Source organism: Coffea arabica, chromosome 4e, assembly GCF_036785885.1.
Source record: "Coffea arabica cultivar ET-39 chromosome 4e, Coffea Arabica ET-39 HiFi, whole genome shotgun sequence".
Classification (NCBI taxonomy): domain Eukaryota; kingdom Viridiplantae; phylum Streptophyta; class Magnoliopsida; order Gentianales; family Rubiaceae; genus Coffea; species Coffea arabica.
The window spans coordinates 9499698-9523243 of NC_092317.1; the positions used below are offsets into that span (position 1 = coordinate 9499698).

The following is a 23546-nucleotide window of genomic DNA, read 5'->3' on the forward strand; positions in this document are numbered from 1 at the left end:
CAGGGACAAATTTGTGACATTATTCATATTTACTGTATTCGTTCCGAAACGTCAACATAAGGAGCAAACAAATGTGTTGACTACTGTGAAGTAAAACCTATTCCTTCCTTCCAACCCCCAAATTATTGTTAAGGGCGGTGTCCGTGGACACCGTGGGAGCGGCGCTTCAGCTTGTGTTTGGCAGGGATAAAGTTAGGCGGTGTACCGGAGGAGATAAACCTTTGCGAATGGCTTCTTCGTCTTCAGCCGGGTCGGCCAATAGCACGGTCTGGCCTACATTATATTGCAATTGTGGTCGAAGCTGTGCAGTTCGCGTTGTCTGGAAGTCTGAAGCAAACAGGGGGCGCCACTACTATCGCTGCGCTAACGCCCTGGTAAGTTCCACGGTACAACTGTTCCGAACAAATATTTCAGATTGCTAACGTGGTTCTATTGCAGAGGCCCTGTCGAACGTTCATTGGCTGGTGTGATGAGTTTGCTCGAGCAACGGGGTTTGAAGTTCCCGATCCCGCCCCGTCAAGTACCGCCCCCGTCAGCATTAGACCCGCGGCGGAGGTGTCTGCCATCAATGCTGAACTGAGAAGCATGCAAAGAAACGTGACGATCCTTAACATTGCTGTGGTAGCTGTGGTGGCGGTAGTCCTTGTTCTAGTTCTGAAACCGTGAATGAATGTGTTCCCGTTGATTGCATCCCCTCGATGCCCCCCCCGTTGCAGTACTGTTTGTATGGTCCCAATAAGGATAGAATGGGCATTTAGGCTCGTTTACAGCCTCTTGTATTTTTGTGGTTGCTACTGCTGTGGCATTGCCTTTTGTCCATCCGTTGTCAACCGGTGGTTGCCGCATATGCGACTGAGTTGGCCAAACCGGCGGAGTGATACTGTGTAATTTAAGATTTTCCCTTATATAACATACTAGGTTTCCGTATTTGGTTTTTGTTTACATTGTGCATGATGTGTTTTTCCGAAACGCCTGTTCCCTTTGTCCCCCGCAATGTGTGTGCGGATGAGGTACTACGGATCGTAGATGGATCGATGAACGTCATTAGTCACTGCGATGGCAACCGCTGCGTTGTTAAATATGAACTTCAGCTTAGCCAGCCAACTGAACAAGTTGAAGCTTACCAATTGGGATGTGGCACAGCATTGTTAGGTTTACGGATGCGAAATTTGTGGAGTTGAACGACCTAAACAAGTTCTTACTTATATATTTGGATTTAAGTACATCCGCTTACTGCTTACATATCCGACAATACGGTGCACGGCTTACATTTTCAGGCCTTGCATAATATCATCCCCTAACCCCTACCCTTCGTACGCTTACAATCAAAACCATGCATGGTACGCCCAACAACACCAAGGGCCAAGAACAAAAAACCGCCCAACCTCCAAATATGATGTTCAACAAAAAAAATTAAAAGCACACCGCTGTAACTGCGAACGTTCACTCGAAACGCTCCACAATAAGACCAAACATAGGGTTTAAGGAGGCAACGGTGGTAGCTACCCTGAGAAAGCTGCGGTATTTCTTGCGCCGCACAGTGAGGAGAAGGCTGTCAATAGCATCTCTGTCTTCAAACGTGATCTCTACAGCTGATGGATTCCAGCAAATGGTTGCGGTGTGAAGGTTGTCCGCAATGGCAACGTTACGTGTCAAGCTGGCGGCATACCCCTCTTCAGCAAGAAACCGTGTTACAGACCAGTCTTCAAAGTTGGCGCCGAAGAGGATCCACACGTCGGTATGGAGCAGTGGTTTTTGACCGAGGAAATGTGCAACAAATTCCTCCTTGCCCACAAACCAGGCATTGTAGGTCATGATGTAAAACGCCTTCAGGTTCTGCATAAGGGGGAGTGGACGACGGCGCCACTTGACCAGCGAACGGAATACTTCCTCGTTCGCAATGGGGTTGCGAACCGGTATGCATGACACCAGCATCGACTGCGGAAAGTCCGGTCCCGGAAACCTATCTAACCGCACCAGCGCCTCCTCAACTATCCACTTCACGCCAATGTGGTGAAGTGGTAAGAGCTCGTGTTGAAAGTAGGCGACCATGCCTCCGTTGTTGAGGACATGCATTTCAGGAAGTCGTCCATACCCTGCCATGAGTCAGTCTGAAAATCGATTATGTTACGAGGAATGAAGGGTCGGTTCAGGAAATAAACATACAGAACCCTATGAGAATATACCAGTACTTACATGTTACGGGTGGTAAAAGGAAGATGCGAAACTGATACAACGGGGTTGTATGAAGCTCAAGCGGCATGCAATAGGGTTCTCTGTTGTGCGAAACCAACGCCGGGGTGAATGGGCATGCAAGGAAGAAGTTTAGTTGTGTGAAGCTTTTATAGGAGGACATAAGGGTACGATGGATACTATGTTCTTATAATGGAAAAATTGCCATAAAGAGCTGGTCAATTGACGTAAATCGATTTTAATTTTATTTGTACCCGATATAAAAAAATTTTTTTATGGAAAAATTGGTACTCTGTTCTTATAATGGAGGAAAGCCATAAAGAGCTGGTCAATTGACGTAAATGGATTGTAATTTTTTTGACACCCGACCAAAAATTTTATTAATGGAAAAATGGGTACTCTGTTTCTATAATGGAGGAAAGCCGTAAAGAGCTGGTCAATTAATGGGAAAATTGATTTTATAAAATTTGTTCCCGATAAAAATTTTATTTATGCTCCTTAATGGGTACTCTGTTCTTATAATGGCGTAAAGCCATAAAGATCAGGTCAATTAACGTAAATCGATAAATAAGGAAGTTTTTTACCCGATACAAACTTTATTTATGCTCCTTAAATGGGTACTCTGTACTTATAGTGGCGGAAAACCATAAAGAGCTGGTCAATTAACGTAAAAAAAAAAGAAAAATTTAACGTATAAAAAAATTTATTTGCTCGGTTGGAGTGTAAATCTGGTGCGGACAAGACTGGCGCCAGTCTTTCTTACAGGAGAAGATGCAAGAGTTGTACAATTTCGTCAGATAATGAACGGTCGTGCGTGGAGGGGAGCCCACCTTTGCTTGTTGTGAAAAGATCAGTGTGAAGCTTTTGATTGACTACTGAACCATGGCCCTTCACATATGCGAAACTGGGGGGAAACACTGGCGGCTCCCTATCCCGTATGGCGAAGGATACAAGACCATGTTCCCGCCCAAAAAATTTGTGGTTATCTTTGCAGGCCATGGGCGGAACAATGGCAGCCGATATCATTCATGAGAATCATGACAAATCAGCAAAATTCACAGTTTTCTTTACATTTGATAAACTTAAGTGTTACTAATTCACAATTCGCGGCTTGTGAAGATTAGCAAAAGAATTAAAGAGTTGGGTTCAGCAAATGGGTTGTTCATTTTATTTATTTGCAATGATGGAGCCAAGGGGGCAGAGGGGGGCCATGGCCCCCCTCTAAGTTTTGAAAAATTTAATTCATAATATGTAAATATATGTATAAGTCAAAGTTGGCCCCCCCTAATTTTTTAGAAATTTAGTTTATATTATGACAGTTAATATACATATTATATATATCTGTGTGTCTGTGTGTGTGAATTACCACCTTTTGATATAATTTTTTGTTCAAAAAAAAGTTATTTATTTTTAATTGTACTAATTATTTAACATTCAAAAAATTATATAATTTGATGATCCATCGTATCATATTTACCAAATTTGATGTATTATAATAAAAGACTTAATTCATAATTATCAATGGGCTACAATAAAAATAATTACTTTATTGGTCCATATACAAATATACACCTTAGCCTAATTGAACCAAAAATTTAAACTTAGTGATCTATCCTCTTGTTGACTCATATACAAATATACAAATAATTACTTGAAGGCTTGGTGAAGACAAGAAATTGAGTGATATATCCTGTTATAGTTATGGAATGGACATTTTCACTTATCAAAACAATCAAAATAAAGCCCCAAAACAAGATAAAAGATCATTTCTTGAATGATTGCCTAACAATGTACATAAAAAAAGGAAGTTTCCTTGAAATTTAGCATTGATTCAATTAGAGATGAATTTAGTTCTATGAAAGAACGTAAAACTCAATTTATTTTTAATAAAAGAGGATGAAATTTCAAGGTATATTAACATAACTTTTATCTTTTTTTAATTGAAAATAATTATGTTTATATTACAGCTCCGTCTTTTTGTTTTTGCACAGGTAACATATTGGAGCATCTTCTCATTATGTGCAACTTAAGTGGTTTGTGATGTTATAAGATATTTAATCAAATGTTATTTCTTATCTTAATTTTAGTTATAACTATGCTACATATTTATGAAATAGACATACCTTTATAAGAGTGCGAGTTTAACTAGCAAATAAAAGGGAAATAATGTCATGCATTTAAAAGATCAACAAACATGGCAGTATTAAAAATCTAAACTTGCACTAGAGGTGATAGTACTACAATAGAGGACAAAAAAATCTAATAAATGAAAATCGAAGGTAAACGATGATCAGTCACAAAAATATGATGCTTATTAAATTAAAAAATAATCAGAATCTCTTCATTTATGGATAGGTAATTATATTTTAATTTATATAAAGTTTATTAATTGTTAAAAATGCTCAGAAAATGGATAAGGTGGATGACGTGTAAAATAAATGTTGGGGCTAGCAATTTAGAATGTGTAGATGACTAGCTTGTATCCATGATAGGTAGCAAAATTTTCATGGTTTTAATTTTAGGAAATGATAGCTTGGAAATAAAAGAAATGCAAAATTAGATAATGTCATCTTTTACTGAAACTGGTTGTACATGACTTACTCTTATCCTTTTATATTGTCCATAATGATAGATAATGTAATTAGAGTTTCAGCTGATTGTTAGGCATAGAAATGGACATGTCATTACTATTTGGCTAAAGAAGTTAATAATAATTTGTTCATTTGACTAGCTAAAACAATTGCAGTTTTCGAAGCAATGCATTTGGTGGTGGAAGTTATTATTCAGGCTTTTAGCTTAGAGTGTCACTCTACAAAATATTATTACAAAATTCTATTTTGCTTAAGAAGACATTTTTGCAATATTACAAATTGGTGGATTTTAATTTGCATATGTAGATTTACAAATATGGCAATTCATGTTTTTATTTAAACTTGCAATACATATTCTATAACAAGTTCAGCCAGAAATGTTTTCATCTATTTGTAATGCTATTAGACATGATTTAAATGGATAGCTTAACTTGCTATTTCTCTCAAAAAAGAAAGAAAAATATGCAAGTCTGTATTTTTTTTATTGATGTTGCAGATAGTGACAGTTAAGTTTTTGTGGGTTTCTATATTTTTTCTAATTATTAAAATTTTAGAAACATTATCACTACTCATTATTTAATTACAACTAAAACTATGCTGCTATTAAACCGATAATGCACTCATAATGGATGTGCTTTCTTTTCTTTTTTGGTATCATTCCTTTTCGATAATAGTGGTTAAAAATTCTTTTTCCATTGTACAATAAATTGGGGTTAACTTTTTATAAGCCAGAAGTTTCTTTTCACAGCAAATTGAAAAAGTGTTATATTCATATTTCTATGGAAGAAAAACTGGTAGATTTTGTATTTAACAAAAATTAAATATTTGAGGGTAAATACAAATCTGTATTTGAGAATAAATATTTGTAATAAAGTAAATGTTTGAAAGTAAAATACCTGTAAAGAGTTGGTACTTTAAATAAATAATACATATTTGCCTATAAACTACGCTTTTTAAAGTTTATTAATTGTTAATTATTTTGAAATACTTTGTCATTCTTTGGACCTGTAGCAGAAAGGACAAATCAGGTACAAAATCCTAATTTCACTCTCTAAAACAATGTTTTAATCGTTTGGACTGAATTTGTAAAGGATTAGTAACAAATGGAATGAGATCAGTGTAATTGGTCAAATCACAGGAGAGGTTAGTTTCTGAAATTATCCCTTTGAAGCAGAGCCACTAACACACATTTTTTGTGGGAAGCAAACCTCCCACCCCACCAAAGCCTCAAGGCCTCGGTGCTGGCCACCAGCCCAAGAGCTGGTGGTTTTGGCCTCTAGTATGAATATATGCGGAATGTTACTTTTTTTTTTGAAATATTAACCCGTGTCAACATAGTACTGTCATTGGAGTTGTGGCAACCCGTATTCGTTTATCGTCCGGACCATCCATGCCAAGTTGCTTTTCAATTTGAGCTGTTAATGTCCCGAAATTGCGGTTTGTGTTTTTAAATTCAAAATTTTGCATCTTTTCTAATCCCATTCCCCCCTTGCTATAATGAAACGTTCGGAGACATTTCATTGCTTAGGACGCGGAGGTTGGCCACAATACTGTTTCCGTAGTCGTCCAAGTAAAACTGAAAAGGGTATGTATGTAAAGGCCAATGAAAACACGACATTTTACACGCGCCGACCGTCACTGTAACACAAATTTCCCAATTTGCAACCCTACTTAGAAGGTACAAGGGCATTGCACGCCCAACCTGGCCACAGCCGTCCAAAATGTCTTGCACTTCAAATTTCTGAGCGAAGAAAGATGCCTACGCACATACAAGGCCGCAACACTTAACGGCAAAGCTGTTCATAATCGCGGGTGGGGCGACAGGGATTTTGTGATAGCCTGCGCCGTCACAATATTCGTCCAAAATCCAACTCCAACAGCCGTGCGATGGGCAGGCTCCATCGCTACCGGCCTCCGCGTGATGAAGAACACTCGCAACAACTGCTGGTTGATCGGAAAAGCCACATATCACACATTTTCCTTGCACAGGGGGTAAATGTTGCAGAATCAATGTCGACAATTACTTGTGCTTATTTTGCCCTAAGTCCTCATTTGGTTTATACATATATAAAAATGGCTGAATTGGTTCTACATTAATGCACAGGAAGTCTATTCAATTTATCCTAGAGGGTCGTCAGTCGAAATTATGGAGTGGTGGAAGAGGCTGCCTCGTAAGGTGGCCGCGAAAGTTGTTAGTGCTGGGTTTGGGGATTTTCTGAGCCACTTGCCCGTGGCCGATAGAGATAGGAAGTTGCCTGTCGCACTTGCGGAGCGATGGTGGGACTCAACAAACTCCTTCCATTTGCCTTTCGGAGAGATGACACTGACACCCTTGGACTTCACCTGTATAACCGGTGTTGCAGTGGGCGGCTTGCCCATTACGTGGGATTACAATGTTAGGGAAAATGCCAATTACATCAAGGAGCAATTGGGTTGGGTGCCAGCTTTTGCTTCTGCCGGTGCCATCAGAGTTACCGATATATTGTCATTCTACAAAGACAAGGCGATTGACGAGAACGACGACGTCCAGCTGGCACATCTGACTAGAGCTTTCTTTCTATACATGCTTGGCCGCACTTTACTTAGCAACACGGCCGAAACAATTCACCTGTGCTGTCTGCCAGCGCTGGAGGACGTAGATCGTATAGGGGATTATAACTGGGGAGGGGCGGGGATGGCAACCTTGTACAGATTTATGTCCGCCGTCTCCCGACGCCTGACGAAAAGCCTAGGCGGCTACAGCTTCGTTTGGGAGGTAAGTCCAGATTTGCCTTCACTTTGTGTCAATTCGACATTTCCATGTTCCGTTACATAAACTTTTCTAGCAGTTAGTGTTCATCTCGAACGGTGGACATAATTTGTACGACCACGTGTAGGTGTGGGCTTACGAAATTCTTCAGTTAAGTCCGTATAAACTGAAACGGGACGAGAGGGACGTATTGCCCAGAATGTGGCGATGGCGCTCGTGTAATAGAGCCAATCGACTAGCACCGTCTACGGTCGAAAATTTTCGCCGCGCAATTGACACCATTGACCCGGAAAACGTTAGTTCCCCTACTTAGAACATCCAATAGCTTCTACCGCCTAAGTGTTAACAGTTGTTATGAATTTGTTCCGCCTGTGGAACAAACCAATGTTACATCGCTTGTTAATTGTGTGTCATAGGTGAACTGGCTGCCCTTCCCTGCAATGGCATTGCCCAGTCGGTATCTCAAATCCAAGGAACTAACTGCAACGAGATTGCTTTTGGATGGCCCCATGGGAAGATTTTACTACCTGGGCGAGAGGGTTATTAGGCAGGTGTATGCAGGTGTATGTGCAAAGCAACCTCCCCATCGGCCATCAGATATGTACAGCACTGATACAATTTCGGGAAACATGCTACATGATGTGCTTCGTGGACTGCCCATTGCAAGCCTATACCCAGATCCCCCTCCATATGCTACGTATGAGGAGTTTGTGTGCAGCAGGCTAATGAGACCAATGACTTCCTCCACGTTGGCACCCAGTGGGAAGGAGTGCGTAATTCATATATGTGACCAGTTGCCACTAAGTGAGGCCACAACACCGTCACTGAAACATCCAATTAATTACCCTCCCTGGTCTGTGTTGTGCATACAAACTGATGGATCACTGGAGCAAGAGGGCATTCACAGAGTTGGTGGCGATGTAATAGGGTTGCCTCTTCCATGTGCTGTTGGTGATGTGGTATGGCATTCTTCGCCCTGTACTTAACCCGCCATTTAATTTGCGCAATTTGTGTACAATTAATACAGCCATCTGTGTTGTTTCCGCTTAGGTGCCTAGACACTGGTACGAGGACCTGCTTGTTCAGTGCATGGGCCTGAGAAAGAAAGTCTTAGAAAAAAGTGCAGAAATATTTCGTTTGGCATCCAATGTGTCGGACAACACACAAGTGGTGGACCAAAGGCTACATCAAATACAGGTAATTTTGGAAAGTGCATTGAAGCTCCAAAAGGGGACAGGGAAACGCTGCCTTCGCGGTGAACTTGGTGGCCGGAAATCCTGTGTTTGTAAGCGTCCCAACACAAGTGCCGGGACGCAGACATTTACGGATGAGCTTGGTAGAGCCAAAGCTCACGAAAGTCAGGGAATTCATAATGCCAAAGACTGAGCACCCATGGCCCCAAACCGCAAACAAGGTTGTGTAGCCGGAGGAATGAGTATGCAAACTTCTTGGTACTGCCCACCAACAAAGCTAAGCTGTGAGCAATCGCCACGTGTGTTGCGTAATTCTGATACAATTTTAAACTTGAACACGGAAAATGTTAACAGTTGACAGATAATTCCCACAACTAATTTATAGCCCTGTTCTTATATTTCGTCTGTCCCAGATTGTTCTTCACCTACAATTCAAGTTTGCAGTGAAATTAAATATTTACAACAAAACAATTTAAATGGAAGTTGTTGTTATTATAAATCTATCACATTTAATGCATTACAATTTTCGAACTTATTTATATGAAATGACGGAAAAGCCTTTTGTATGAATGCAACTCCAACACAAGAATATGAGTTCAAGTTTGTGCAAACTAGTTACTTGAAATATTGTACTCCATTCGAAATGTACAAATGGTGTAAAAAAAATTAATCGTTTTCAGCTCTGTTTCGTTACTTTGTGCACAAGACACATTTCCCTTTTTCTTTCACTTCAACAACTTCCTCTGCAAATTTCCGAGACTAAGCTCCTACTGCAGCAACATCCCTATCTATAATTACATAATATATATAATTACTAATTAACTAATATTTTACACAGTTATAACGTATATAAGATTAAATTAAATCATTTTGCAACCTTATATGCATAATAATAAACATATTTATTATTATATGAATTATTAATCTTACATACACATATATATTGTAAGGGCTAATTTCAGAAACATCCCCTGAATTAGCTTGTGGAAAAATGGGAAAACGGATGATTTATGGAGAAAAGGCATAAAGAGCTGGTGTTTTAGTGCAGACCTGGAGTACTTTTTTTACCCGATACATAAGCAGGGTCAAAAATTCACTGCGCTAGTTAACCAATTTTTCATATATAAACAAATTTACTAAAATTAAAATAGCGTGTTTCAAAGTTGCGCTTCTATTTCAAAGTCAACTACTCTTAAACAGCTTTTACTAAAATTAAAATAGCGTGTTTCAAAGTTGCGCTTCTATTTCGAAGTCAACTACTCTTAAACAGCTACTGCTTAATTCATATAATGGAACAAACCCGTAAAGAACTGGTATATTATAGCAAACAATTTTTGTTGTTTACTTTAAAATATTTCATTTACATTAAATAATTCAAAAAATGCTAGTTTTCCTTTCGTAAAGATGTTTCTGTAACGGCTTTTGAATTTTATTTGCAAATTTTTATGAAAATTAAATGATTTATAATAAAAGGTTCATACAAAACGTGGTACTTCATTCATGTAATACAGAGAAGGCATAAAGAGTTGGTACTTTATGGGATATTTCCTTTTTAAACTATTCTGAACATATATTACGTAGATAACCTACCATTTTTTTTTACATAACAAATTACTGTACCATTTTTTGAATGGCATTTCAAAAACATTTCTAACTGAAACAGCACCCACAATAATGGCACAAAAAAGGTGCCTTACTCCCTAATCCAGCTTTACTTCATGTATTACTCTCACAGTTTGTGTTATTGTTGTTAGGCTTCATTAATCACTGTACATTCCTTTTTCTCCGACTAAACGGTAATAATAAACCCCAACATCAGTAATAAATCCCAAGTTCATACCATATATTTGTAATTTTGGCCTTCATGATGTCAGCTAAGGGACCCAATAACTCAAAGGCAAGGGAGGTCAGTCAAATTTTGACAACTTCAGGGGGTGCCAGTGAAAGTGTCACAAATCTCAGGGGAGGTTTCTTAAATTATCCCTAATAAATATATTACAAACCACATTGTAATTGATAGTTATTGGCTAATTAAATATGTTGGTACAAATGTATTACTAAAGTTACTCGAACTAATTAATAATTTCTATTAGTAAATATGTATAATTAGTAGTATAATTCATAATATTAATTATATTACATAAATTAATGTACATATATAATACATATAACTAATAATACCATTGTTATTGGTGCACTGAAGAGACGCATAAGCATTGTGAGCAATGAAAATAGATGGGGAGAAACAGAAGTTACTGTTCCTACACATGAATGGAACGATGGGCAAAAGAAAAGGCGTTGGGCCTTATGGTCATTGGTTAGGATAGCAAGCCGAGGAACAAACAGCCCAATCGTAAAAGCAGTTTATAGCAGCAGCGTACGGCACCAGTTTACAAAAGCTGGGCAACTGAAGCTGATTCCCAGGTAGCCACTTCGGAAAACGTCTATCCCACGAAGAGATTTTGCGCAACATACGATTCCACTTAATTTCGTATTTACAAAAAAAGGAACAAGTTTGGCTCGTCTAATAAACAATTTGTCAACTACTTACTCTCCTATTAACCAAGTGCAGTAGCGGTATTTGCTACAGCAGTGCTTACGACGCAACCTTGACAGTCATGCATCTTGTGATCCTTCTGTGCATGACCCCTTCGGTGGAACTACAATGACTTACCCATCTACACCTAGCAACCTTGAATAATCTTCACCCCACCGATACATAACAAAACACAATCCCTAAAGCCGGTGTTGCTCTATAACCTGTCTGTCGTCACGGCTGCTACTTCCATGCACAACCATACCATCTCTTTCAACCTCTGCATTTCACACCTAGAAGAATATATAATAGGATTTACACACGCAACGGCAGTGAAATAAGAACAACAAAGCCATTTACCAACAGGTACTGCATCAGTACAATGACTGTTTACAACCTTTCAGTGGCTGTGGTGATAACAGCTTACAATGGCCCATGACACATTCAAACTTACATTATTTACACTTCAATGGTAACGGAATCAAATTTTTTTAAACAATATACCCAGCTTTCCCCGCATTCACGAATACCTTGTAGCCTTCTCATGCTCAAGACAAATTAATGCGAAGGAAAGATACAAACCCTTCCCCTTCTACAATTTCGTACTTGTTTCATGGAAAGACTACTCTTGCACCTCGACTCACCAAAACCTGCCTTATTTATTGCGTAACTGCAAACCGAAGCATCACAACAGTAGTGCCTCATCTTTCTCCTGGACTTCTTTGTTGGCCACCTGTGTCCCTTCCACCGCTACCGAATGGTTGTGGTACAAATGCTTGTCCTCTCCATTCGCCTGAGTCGCTGCAGCCCGTACCAATTTCAAATGATTTTTCCAGCGAGTCATCCAAACAGTTTTCCATATAATCATCATCAACTGCTGTGTTGTGCGAATTCTTTTTGTATGGGCATGTTCGTTGGTTGTGGCCTGCCTGCAATCTTCAACCCATATATCACATGTCAAATCATTTGTGACTGCAAGTAATCACGTTAACCGAGCACAGTGCTAACATTACACCACTTCAACTTTCTTGCATTGCCAATAACTTTGTATACTTTGTATGCACTTTTAATTATGTGTTTATTTACTACTGTTGTTAATAAGAACGAAAAATACCCACTTCTTCATTATTACCTTCGCTGTCCACTTCATGTATTTTATCAATTAACTACTGTATAACTACGTATGCAATTCCGATAGTACCTGCAATGACCACACTTTCTTTTCTTCTTTGCTTCTGCATGCTTGTGATCACCTTTACACCGGGACACCCTAGGATCTAACAGCCCGAATGTTCTTCTACTTCTATCGTTCCTCACTCTTGAATCCATTGCAAATCCATCTCCCCCATATCCCCTATCAATCCACTTCTCCTTTAGGTCCACAGAATGCTTGTCAAACATCTGTTGCAGGTCATTAAACGCATCATCCATGTAGGAGGCATAGTAACACATAGTATTACAGCTGGACTTTAAAGTGCCATATCTGGCCATTTGTGTCAGCTGTTCGTCTGCAACAAATTCTTTCATTCCATTATTACTACAGTGAACTCCCTTTGTCCACCGCTTCGAAATGCATGCTTCTGGGATCCTGTTCATTCCTTCTACCACCATCACGCGAAACATGTGAGCACAAGGAATCCCCTTTGACTCGAATTTCATGCAAGAGCAGATTAGCTTCTCCATTGACCTATCATAATCCACCCTCCAACTTATTTCGTGTCCACCATATTTCGAGTAATAATATGTACGATTCCCTCCATCCTCGCTCCAGCCCTCAGAAATTAGAAGTCCTTGCCTGTTCAAATGCTTCCTCACCATGAAGAACACATTCCTTGTAAACACCTCCGCTGCGCTCCCCTCTAATTCGGGCAGGATTGTGGTTAAGACTGGTTTTGTGTTTTCGCTTGTGTGAACTGCTTTGCTCTCGGTATGTCGAAGCCATGCTATTGCCAAATCAAAACTTCTAACGAATTCATATAGTCGCATTTTTTCATTCAAGTACTCGTTCAAAAAAGCATTCATTTTCTCACACCTTTGAGTACTTCTCATACCTGCAAAAAAATGACCGCGTAAATAGGCCTCTGCCCATAACCTTCTCCTACGGTACAATTTCTTCACCCACTCATTCTCTACCACCCCACATTCATTAACCAACCTAGCCCACCGATCCTCAAACTCAAGAGTGCTACACTTTCTCGCCATCAGGTTATAGAACCTGTTATTAAACTCCTCGCAGCGAATATTACTCCGTGCATTTCTATGCAAGTGCCACGAACATAGCCTGTGACAAGCATCCGGGAGAAGATTCTTTATAGCTCTTCTCATTGCACTGTCCCCATCTGTCATCACTGCTACTGGCTTTCTACCTTTCATAGCCTCTACAAATGTACTTAGCACCCATTCATATGTTTCAATCCTCTCATCTGATAGCAGTGCACAGCCAAAAACAGTACTGTTCAAATGGTTGTTTACCCCTGCAAGTACAACTAGTGGCTTGCGGTATTTATTTGTTTTGTATGTTGTATCAAACACCAATACATCTCCAAATACACTGAAGTCCGCACGAGATTTAGAATCTGCCCAAAACAACATTGCCAATCTTCCTTCGTTATCTACATGATATTTATAAAAGAACATGTCATCGGCATCCTTCTTCGCTGCCAAGAACCCAAGTGCCCCTTCTGCATCGCCATTAAAAATATCTTTTCTACGTTCCTCGTCCATTCGGTTATACAAATCCTTAATGCAAAATCCCACGTTACTATACCCTCCGGCTTTGATAACAAAATGTTTCATTATCTGGCATATTCTGGCCCCAACCAACTTTAGACTTTTTGCCTGCGCATATTCTGCATCGCTCACTTTTCTATGCGACCTAATGTGTTGCACACTTGCCTCTGATGCCAGCGGGTGATTGTGCTCCATAATGAAACGTGTCACCACATACTTTACCGATTCTATGTCATATTTCACGCGAAAGCAAGCCCCACACCCGGTTCTTGTGATTGGTTTTGCTTCTCTTTTCCGGTCTTCATAATTAAACCACTTTTCATTCCTGTAACCTTCACAGCAACATACCCATTTTCTAAATCTTGAAATGCCATCTGCATCTCGTTTGGCATTACTTTTACGAATCCCAAATCCGCTTAGTTTCGCATACAAATTATAGAATTCCCCAGCTTCTTCTTCCGTGTCAAATGTTAATTTCATTACGTCATCCACGCCTATTGCGCCCACCAATTCATCTGCCTCCTCATCTTCGTGTCCTCCTATTGAACCACCGCTTTCTTCAATGAATGTGTCTCGGTCACACTCAGGTTCTTGGTTAAGGTCAAATGACCTTAACCTGCCGCAAACATCCAACGCCATTTGATTAATTCTCTGTTTCCTGCACCATGTCATGAGTTGAGTTTTAAGCGCCCCATCCTGCCCCATAGTTACAACCCCTGTGTGGTTGTTCAATGTTTTTTCTAACCATGGTCGCTTAACATTTTCTTTTCAGCCTCCCCATATGCTTTCGTTTGTAACATAAATACTGCTCGTCTACTAATGGAACAAAACATATATACACGATCATTTCAGTTAACAAACCATACTTTACCTCACAACTTTCACAAAATGCACCCGATAAACATTACTCTCACATTCATATACACAGTTTTTATAAGTGTGGCTGATGCAATTATATCAACCTTTAGCATAAAATACCACTATCGACATGCATTTTCATTAACACCCACAAACTCAACCTCTACTGTGTGTTTCTTTAATTCTTTTCACATAAGCATTCGCAATGCAGTATGGGGGCCATTATCCATGTCCACACGGCCATCCAAATCACTCTGTTTTAAGACTTTAGTCCTGTTACAACGTCTTCTTCACGTCTTCACTCATTTCTGCTTAATTTCCTTTACACAATTTAATACAAATTAGAGGACCAACATTTCTTACGTACGTACACAAAGCTCGGTGCACAAACAAACTACGATAATATCCCGGTTTCGTTTCATCTTTGTTCGAAGACGCAGGGTCTTACACCCCGTATTTCGTATTCCTTATTCCTCTATCATTTCCTCTTACAACAACTGTAGAAATCACCCTACTAGACGTACTTTACTCGTTATTCTAATCCATTTTTCAAAGTTGTGGACAAAAGTACTCACCTTTGATTTCTCTGCTTCTGTTCCACGCCGCTGCAGTCTGTCACCACAGCTTCGGAAGGGCCTTCCTCAGATGTATCTACCGTCACCGCCTGCGCCTGAATTTACGCCAGTAGACACCACCTCTTTACCAAATTTTTGCCTACCATTCCGACCTCGCCACCTGTCTTCAAACACACGCATCACCGCGGGCCCCAACATGGCTCTGTGTTTAGTACCTAATACGCTTCCTCTTCGGTGGCCCCACCATGGCTTTGTTTAGTACCGCTTACGCTTCGTCTTCGGTGTTTCATACAACAGAACCGACACCGCAATTTTTATGCTTTCCGATAAATTATTTTTTTTTCAAGGAAATTGGGTTCTCCTAACTGTGTGATGGACGAAAGCCGTAAAGAGCTGGTCGTTTATAAGACAACCGTTTTAACTACATTTTATCCCATAACCCAACATTTGTATTTAAGGCACGTTGGGTACTCTGTCATTGTAATGGTTGAAAGGCACAAAGAGCTGGTCTTTTACTCACCAACGGGTTTAATTGCATTTCATCCGATAAATCAGTCTGTCTTTATGGCACCTTGGGTATTATGTTGTTGTAATGGAAAAAAGCCAAGGGGAGATGAAACTTTTGAACTGAGACACACGTTTGAATATAATAATGGTCCTCAAAATGGATTTAATCTTTAGTTGTAGTCCAGGAAAGCCGTAAAGAGTTGGCTGTTTATTCAAAAATGCATTTAAATATGATATTCCGTTGTTAAAATGCATTTAAAATGCAATCGCTAACATTTGTATTCAACGAAAATGAGTTATTCCGTTGTTATTATGGACGAAAGAGTTGAAAATTGGGGTTGTTTTAATAAAGTTACGGGTTTATTTTTACTCCTTAGCCCATTATATTTATGTTAATTCCGTTTCACCCCAATGCATTTCCAGCTTGTGCAGTACGCTACATTTCCAATGTCCAAACCGCGGTTATAGGTCATCACTTCCTTTTCTGGAATTATTCCCTTTCGGGTCCGTACTTGTCAGCCTGCAACGTGGAGGCTTCTTTGCCATATTATCTGCTTTCCACACGTATTTTCTCCCTTTGTGAATGCACTACAGAAATTACCTCACATCATATGTTGTGAGAGTTATTGTGATACGGATTTTGTGTTTTCATAAAAGATACACTAGGAATGACCTAAGAGATGCTTCTTTGATTCACGAGTAATATATATATATATATATATATATATATATATATATATATATATAAATATATATACTCCCCCCGTCTCACTTTAATAGTTCTATTTCTTTTTTCACACAATTTAAGAAAAAATAGTTAACTTTGTTGGAAAAGTAAATTTAGATTGCTATTTTTCTAAAATACCCTTACATTAAATAGAGTACAACTTTATGGAAACTTAAATTGATGGCAAAAAAAGAATCAACTCTCATTAAATGGGGTAGGTTTATAGTAACAACAACTTACATTGAATAAGGGCATTTTAGAAAAATTAAAATACAACTACATTCTTCAATTGAAAAGTGAACTATAATTTGAGACAGACGAAAAGGAAAAACATGACTATCAAAGTGGGACGGAGGGAGTATATATTTACACTGGTGACATATTGGAGCATCTTTTCATAATGTGCAAGTTGAATAGTTTGTAATGTTATCAGATATTTAATCAAATGTTATTTCTTATCTTAAATTTCGTTATGACTATACTACATATTTATGAAATAGACAAACATTTATAATTAAAGTTAATATTTGCTATTTTTAGATGTCATATATTTAAATAGATAAAAATTATTTTAAAAATAACTTATTAAGATAATTTTGTTAGGAAAAATTTTGGTCTCCCAAAGGAAAAAAATCCTAGCTCCATCACTAAAGTTGATACATTGAAGTTGATCAAAGTTGATAAATTAACCAGACTTGGCTCTGTAGATTTACAACAATTCTTTACCATACCTATTAAACTGTTCCGGGCAAGATACAGCCCCTCCAGCTTCTTCAAGGTTCCATATTCCCATGGTGTCTGTCCGCTAAATTCATTTGATGACAATGACAATAGTTGGATTACTGAACAAGCAGTTAAATTTGATGGCAACTGGCCATTTAATTTATCTGAAGTTAAATAAAGCCCTCTGAGACTTGGAAGATCATTGCACACGTCTGGAGGAAGATTACCAGATAAGTTATTTCCTGAGAGAGCAATAATTTCCAACGTTGAAATGTTGAAAATGGAGGATGGTATAGACCCTGTAAGTTGGTTATACTGCAAATTTAGTACCCTCAGGTTTGGTAGAGCTCCCATCACTTCAGGAATCTAATCTTTACCTTGTAAAGGATTGTATGATAGTTCCAATGTTTCAGGCTTCGAGAATGAGGGATAAATCCAGTAAAGCTGTTATTTCTAATTGACAAAAATTTAAGTTCAGGAAAGGAACCAAACCATGACGGATTATCTCCAGTGAAGTTGTTGAGCTTAAAGTTCATAAACCACAGGCATCGCAAACGGGACAGATCTCCAGGTTGATTGCCCTGGTAATTGTTACCACTCAGGTCCAAAGAAACAAGAAAAGACAAGTTCCCCAGATGGGGAGGAATGCTGCCTGTCAAACCCATGAATGGTATGTTTAAAGCAGTTACTCTATGATGTTGGATGCCACAAGTGACTCCAATTCAATCACAAACAGAAGTATTAGCAGTCCAGTCGTCTTCCAGGACTAGGTAGGGTTCTGATAATGCGTGCTCTTTCAAAGCAACAAGAGCAGATTGATCAGTGACAATATTGGTTTCTATGTTGGCTAAGCAAGCCATCGAAAAATGCAGGAACAGAACTGCAAGAGGAAAGTAATACTGAAGAATTCTTGAAAATGTAATTTATTTTTGAAAAAAAAAAAGAAGCTCCCCAACCCCCCCCCCCCCCCCCAAAAAAAAACCCCCAAAAAAAATATCTGTTTTGACGGAATGCAATCTCTCTCTCTTTTTTTTTTTGGCAACAGGATGTGAAGCTTGACTGCCGACTTTCACACTTCTTTTATGGACGAACAAAAAATGAGTATGGCTTAACTGCGTCTCAAATGTCAAGTAAGATCAGCATTTGGGGTCCTATCGAATCTGTTCACGTTTGAAACCAAGAAAAGAAAGAGCACGAATGCCTATCCATACTTCCCAGCTAACTAAAGTTAAAGTTCCAGGAACTAGAATTCTAAATTCAGATCTCTTTAAACCTTTCTACTAGTTCGTATTAGTTGGGATGTATTCAATTTGTATTGAGCCTACAATTTTTTAGTTGAAATGCCCTTCAGTTTCATTCGATTTGCATCCATCCTACCAGTTGTGAGCATAATGTAACTCTTTGATAAGTGTCTTTACCCACAATCTTCCTTTGATCCTACCATTTGTGAGCATAATTTAACTCTCCATAGATGCTAGAATCACTAGTGCTCTATAATCACTAATGCTTTTGGCACGCTCTACATGTATGCTTACTTCAAAATATATATATAATTAGTTTTTTTACAATAAGTTATTGTATGTAGCAGGTATAGTGCGTGTATATTTTTTTTTTTTTTAAGAAATCTATTAATACTACGCGTTTTTATTTAGGAAATTATTATATCTATAATCATGGTCGAGTGGAAATACTAACTTTAGAGGATATTTTTAATATAACATTAAGTGATATCTGATAATGAGAAATGTACACTTAAATTAGCATTGTACTTTATCCCTTGAGTTAGCATTGTACTTTTATTGCTCAGGTGGATGCGTAGTCTTGTGAATTAAGACTCAATTCTCACCTTTTACACCCCCCAAAGTGCAAATTGCAAAAGCATAGTATTGTGTTTCTGACACATTTTGTAGATATTATTATATATTGTTGAATCAAATATACTGGCCTACTAGACAACTGATAAAAGAGAATTGAATTGAAGTTACACATCAATGTTCTTTTTCCCACTCAGTGTATCAATTCCACCTAATAAAAAATTAAAAACCACAGACAGATAAACATTTAGATGCTGGCATTCTCCAAATTTGATAAAATCAACAGAACAAAAATTGGTATCATTTAAGTCAAAAAAAAAAAAAAAAAAAAAGAGAAGTACCACAGAAGTACCCCCCCCCCCCCCAACCCAGCCCAAAAAAAATATTTGTTTTGACGGAATGCAATTTTTTTTTGGCGACCAGAGAAAATGCAATCAAACGTGAAATCAAACAAATTATCCAAAAGAAAAAAGGATAAAAAAAAACATATTATAGAAAAGGGCGTCAGGTCTCCAAGGTGATTTAGCATCAATGTAGAGCTATTCAGACGCAAATTACCCATTTGTATACATGAGATTCATCCTTTGCCCCAAAATTAATCTGAAACCTAAATAAATTTAAAAACCCGAATTCACGATAAGAAAAAAATAAAGAAAAAAACTTCGAAGGAAATAAAGAAAGGCGATCAGAACCTGTCGGGATTCATAGTTAACATCAGAGGATTATTATTCAGTGGATTGACAGACTTATGAATTCTATCATCCCCTCGCTCTTTCTTTAAATCCCCAAATTTTAATTAGAAACAAAAAAAAAAGGTTTGATGATAAAAATCGAAACTTTTATATGTACACAACCGCTTAATACTCAGGAAGTGCTCAGAACTTCTTAGAGGAATTAGGTTGCCGTCATAGACAAACGACGTCGTCGTCGTCGTCATCTCCGGCCCGAATTATGAGCTCGTCACTGCAATCTACTGAAAATTGCGGCGAGTAATCAAAAGAGGAAAGAACACTTACTCGAGTTTGCGATTGAAAGGTGAAAACTATCTAAAACCCTACGCATCTGAGCCGAGCTGAGCTGAGTTGAGTTGAATCGATGGCTGCTTGTGACTTTAGGAGGCGGCGAAACGCTAGCATCTTCTTCTTCACGCCGCCTAAACCTAAACCGTACTTTTGAAAGACTTAAAAAAAATTATATATATTTCTTTTGGGACCTTTTGTTTTTATTTATACTTATAATATATGTAATTTAAATGGAAAAAATGGGCATACAATTTTTCTTGTATCGAATATTTGAATGGATTCCTTAGATAATTTGGGATAATTGTCTCTTTCGCTTGGTTTGATAATCTAGTTCAGTATTTATTTGATAATTCAATTCAACATTTAAGGTTGATAATCCAATTCATATTTATCAGATTTTATTATGTAACAATATTTAATTATCATCACTTAATGTGATATATATTCAAAATTATCAAATTTTACTCAATGGATTCAAATTTCAGTTTTCAACTTCAATTTTATCAAATGCATCCTTAGTTCCTTTATTGTGTAATTAAGTTATTTTTACCAAAGATTTGGAGGAGTTCCTTAAATAATTTGGAATGCATTAGTTCCTTTTTAATGGGAGATTGTAGCTCCGGCTCTGTAGTTGGGATGCAAAACACGACAAGATCATTCTTTTGTCAGTCATACTACCTTTTTTTTTTTTTTTTAACGAAATGACTCTGGGGTGTTTGAACAGTCATTTTTTACAGAAAAATTACTCGTGAACACATTTTCCTATTATCTTTTTATCTCACATACATCAAATCGTTAAAATAATTTTTCTACAAAACAATCCAGAAAAATGCAATCCAAATTCTTTGAGAACGACTTTAGTATTACTAAGTTAAAAACTCATTTGTTATTGAAATTATTTTGATAAATTACACTACCACTTGAGACTCATTGGAGCCATTTGAGGGTTTGGATTTCAAAATTGACAATTGAACTCACACAGGGAAATTTATGATAATTTCTTAATGTGATAGCATGTGGATGTATTCTTCCTCAGCATCAGACCTCCAAAAACGGTACAGAGAAAAATCTTTGCAAGGATTCCCACTGCCTTTTGATCATCTAAAAGCAAGATGAAATCCTAATAGAGCTTCATGAAAGATACACCAATGGGTTCTAAATTTTATAACTGTAAAGAGACCCAGAGACATCATAGGATCATAGCACAGCAGCCTAACATAGCACTATAGCAGCTAGGCCTCCACCTCCATGGGGACAGTGGATGTCAGGCAAAGGAAATTACAAGTAAACTGATGAGCTTAAACAAGTTTCAAAGTCTATAAAAAGCATCCAGATGAAATGCTAGTTCTACTCTTAAGCATTTGCTGCAGAGTCCAAATGCATTGTCTCAATTTTCTAGATAAGGCAGATTTGAGTAGGCTATGTTTGCCAATCTGCTCAGGCTACATATTTATCATCAACATCAGCATCAATTTTCTCCAGGAGGGCAGACTAACAAAATGAAAATGAAAAAGAAGCAGGGGGCAATAAAGAAGGAAATTAGCTATATCAAACTTAAAACTGATGTCGCTATCAACCAATGTCCACCAAAGAGTTGTCGGCGGGGAATTTTAGTTTAAAGTATGGCAAGGGTTGGTGGGGTTTTGCATGGCCGGATAAAGATGACCCCAAAGAATGGGAGGAGAGGTTCATGGTGAAGAATATGCAATGATGTCTGAGTAAAATAGAGAGAAAATGCTAAATTTTCAACTACCCTCAGTTCAGTAAGCTCTTATCAAGAATTAACTATCTTCTTATTGTCTTCTAGTTCACTGAAATATGCTACTCACAGAACAGTCATCATGAACGCGCCAAATGGTTTCACCCAACAGGTTTGCAACTGAAAGTACAGTTAACTGGGGCAAATAATTCTTCTCAATTGCTGGAATTGTGTTTGTAACTGTAGTAGGGCCCATGCGCACATCGGCCCGGTCCATAAACACATCAGTCCGGCCCACGAGTTCGGACATGAATAGCTGGTCGGAGTGTCAGGTCAGTTCGCAGGTCCAGATGGGCGCCGCCTCCCAGGCGGATGGGCCTGATGGGCTGCGAAGCTCGTATTTATCGGAGCTGGGTAGTGGAGCCCTAGGAGCCGTTTCTCTCCAACAAAGACTCCTTGTCCTACCAGGAAACTACTACCTGTGACTCTATAAATATCACGCGTAGGAAAAACACAAGGTACGCTACTCATAGTGCAAACTCTACTCTTCTACTTACGAATCCATTCTGACTTGATCGTCGGAGTTGCTTCAGGGGACTTAGCCCCGCAGCTCGTTCACGTGCAGGTCGAACACTTGACCAGCTCGCTCCCCAGGCACCAGGCCAGTTTGGACCTTCACTTCGGCAGTCGCATCAATTGGCGCCGTCTGTGGGAAACACGTTACTCTTCTTCGCGAATTATGCCGAAAACTAGGTCGCAGAGAAACGCTGGCGGATCCAAGGGGACGGAGCGAAGCGGCCCCCAAAACTCCCCTCGGGATCCAACACCTGGAGAAGGAGGGGCAGGGCCCTCACGAATCTCGCCCGAACAGCTGGTTCAGAAGGTGGCGGAAAACCTGCCCACCTTTGAGGCGATCATGAACTACCTCAAAGGGCAGTCGGGAGGTCAACCGGACAAGGAGCCTAAGGTCCAGGGAGCAGACCTGTCAGAGTCCCGAACTGGGAGTCCCAAGCACGGGGCCAAGCGGGCGCATCGGGAACTCACGCGTGAGTAGATCGAGGTCGTGGAGCCCTCTCACAAGAACTCCCGAACCGAACATCCGGAGCCCGTCCGGAGGCCCTCCCCCCTGAGGGAACGACAACAGGTACAGGACGAACTGGACCTACTGCTGGACCCGGAGGCGGACAGGTACATTGCTTCCCCCTTTGTGCTCGATATCGAGGAATACCAACTGCCCGCGAAGTTTAAAATTTCAAACACGAAATCTTACGACGCAACCACGGATCCGGAAGACCACCTGTTCGTGTTCATGACGCAGATGCGTTTACAAACGGCCGCGGATGCGGTCAGGTGCAAGACCTTCCCGATGTTCCTAGAAGGAAGGGTCCGGCAGTGGTTCCAGGGACTTCCCCCCAGATCGATCAGGTCTTTTACCCAACTCGCACGACTGTTCTCAGCGCAGTTCGTCTTTTCGCGAGCCTTCTCTAAAAGCACCGCTCACCTCATGACCATCCAACAAAGGGCCGAGGAATCACTGCGCGAATACATGGTGCGATTCAATAACGAATCCCTCCAGATCCGCGACCGAGACGACAAGGTGGTCATGGCTGCCTTCATTAATGGGCTGCG

At 39.2% G+C, this 23546-nt stretch overlaps 1 protein-coding gene, 1 long non-coding RNA gene and 2 other non-coding genes across 4 annotated transcripts; all 4 read right to left on the reverse strand.

Annotated features, from left to right (window-relative positions):
* Positions 1-11289: 11289 nt before the first annotated feature.
* On the reverse strand, positions 11290-16531 carry LOC113741803 (protein FAR1-RELATED SEQUENCE 5-like). The gene is made up of 2 exons (XM_027269439.2): positions 12464-16531; positions 11290-12198 (listed from the first exon to the last, which is right to left on the reverse strand). The coding sequence occupies exons 1-2, from the start codon at positions 14695-14697 to the stop codon at positions 11964-11966; spliced, it is 2469 nt and encodes an 822-aa protein (XP_027125240.2). The 5' UTR covers positions 14698-16531; the 3' UTR covers positions 11290-11963.
* Positions 16532-17268: 737 nt separating this feature from the next.
* LOC113741804 (uncharacterized) lies at positions 17269-20509 on the reverse strand. The gene is made up of 2 exons (XR_011813607.1): positions 20213-20509; positions 17269-17963 (listed from the first exon to the last, which is right to left on the reverse strand). It is a non-coding gene; the product is annotated as an uncharacterized lncRNA (long non-coding RNA).
* LOC113743079 (small nucleolar RNA Z101) lies at positions 19693-19789 on the reverse strand. The gene has a single exon (XR_003460969.1). It is a non-coding gene; the product is annotated as a small nucleolar RNA Z101 (small nucleolar RNA).
* On the reverse strand, positions 19878-19966 carry LOC113743088 (small nucleolar RNA snoR14). Its single transcript, XR_003460975.2, has one exon. It is a non-coding gene; the product is annotated as a small nucleolar RNA snoR14 (small nucleolar RNA).
* Positions 20510-23546: the final 3037 nt, after the last annotated feature.

Bases quoted from the DNA above. Each gene is read 5' to 3' on its own strand.
- LOC113741803 (XM_027269439.2), bottom strand. From the start codon at position 14,697: ATGGGGCAGGATGGGGCGCTTAAAACTCAACTCATGACATGGTGCAGG. The intron at 12,199-12,463 runs GTACTATCGGAA...TATGGGTTGAAG, and splicing joins AGAAAGTGTGGTCATTGCAG to ATTGCAGGCAGGCCACAACC.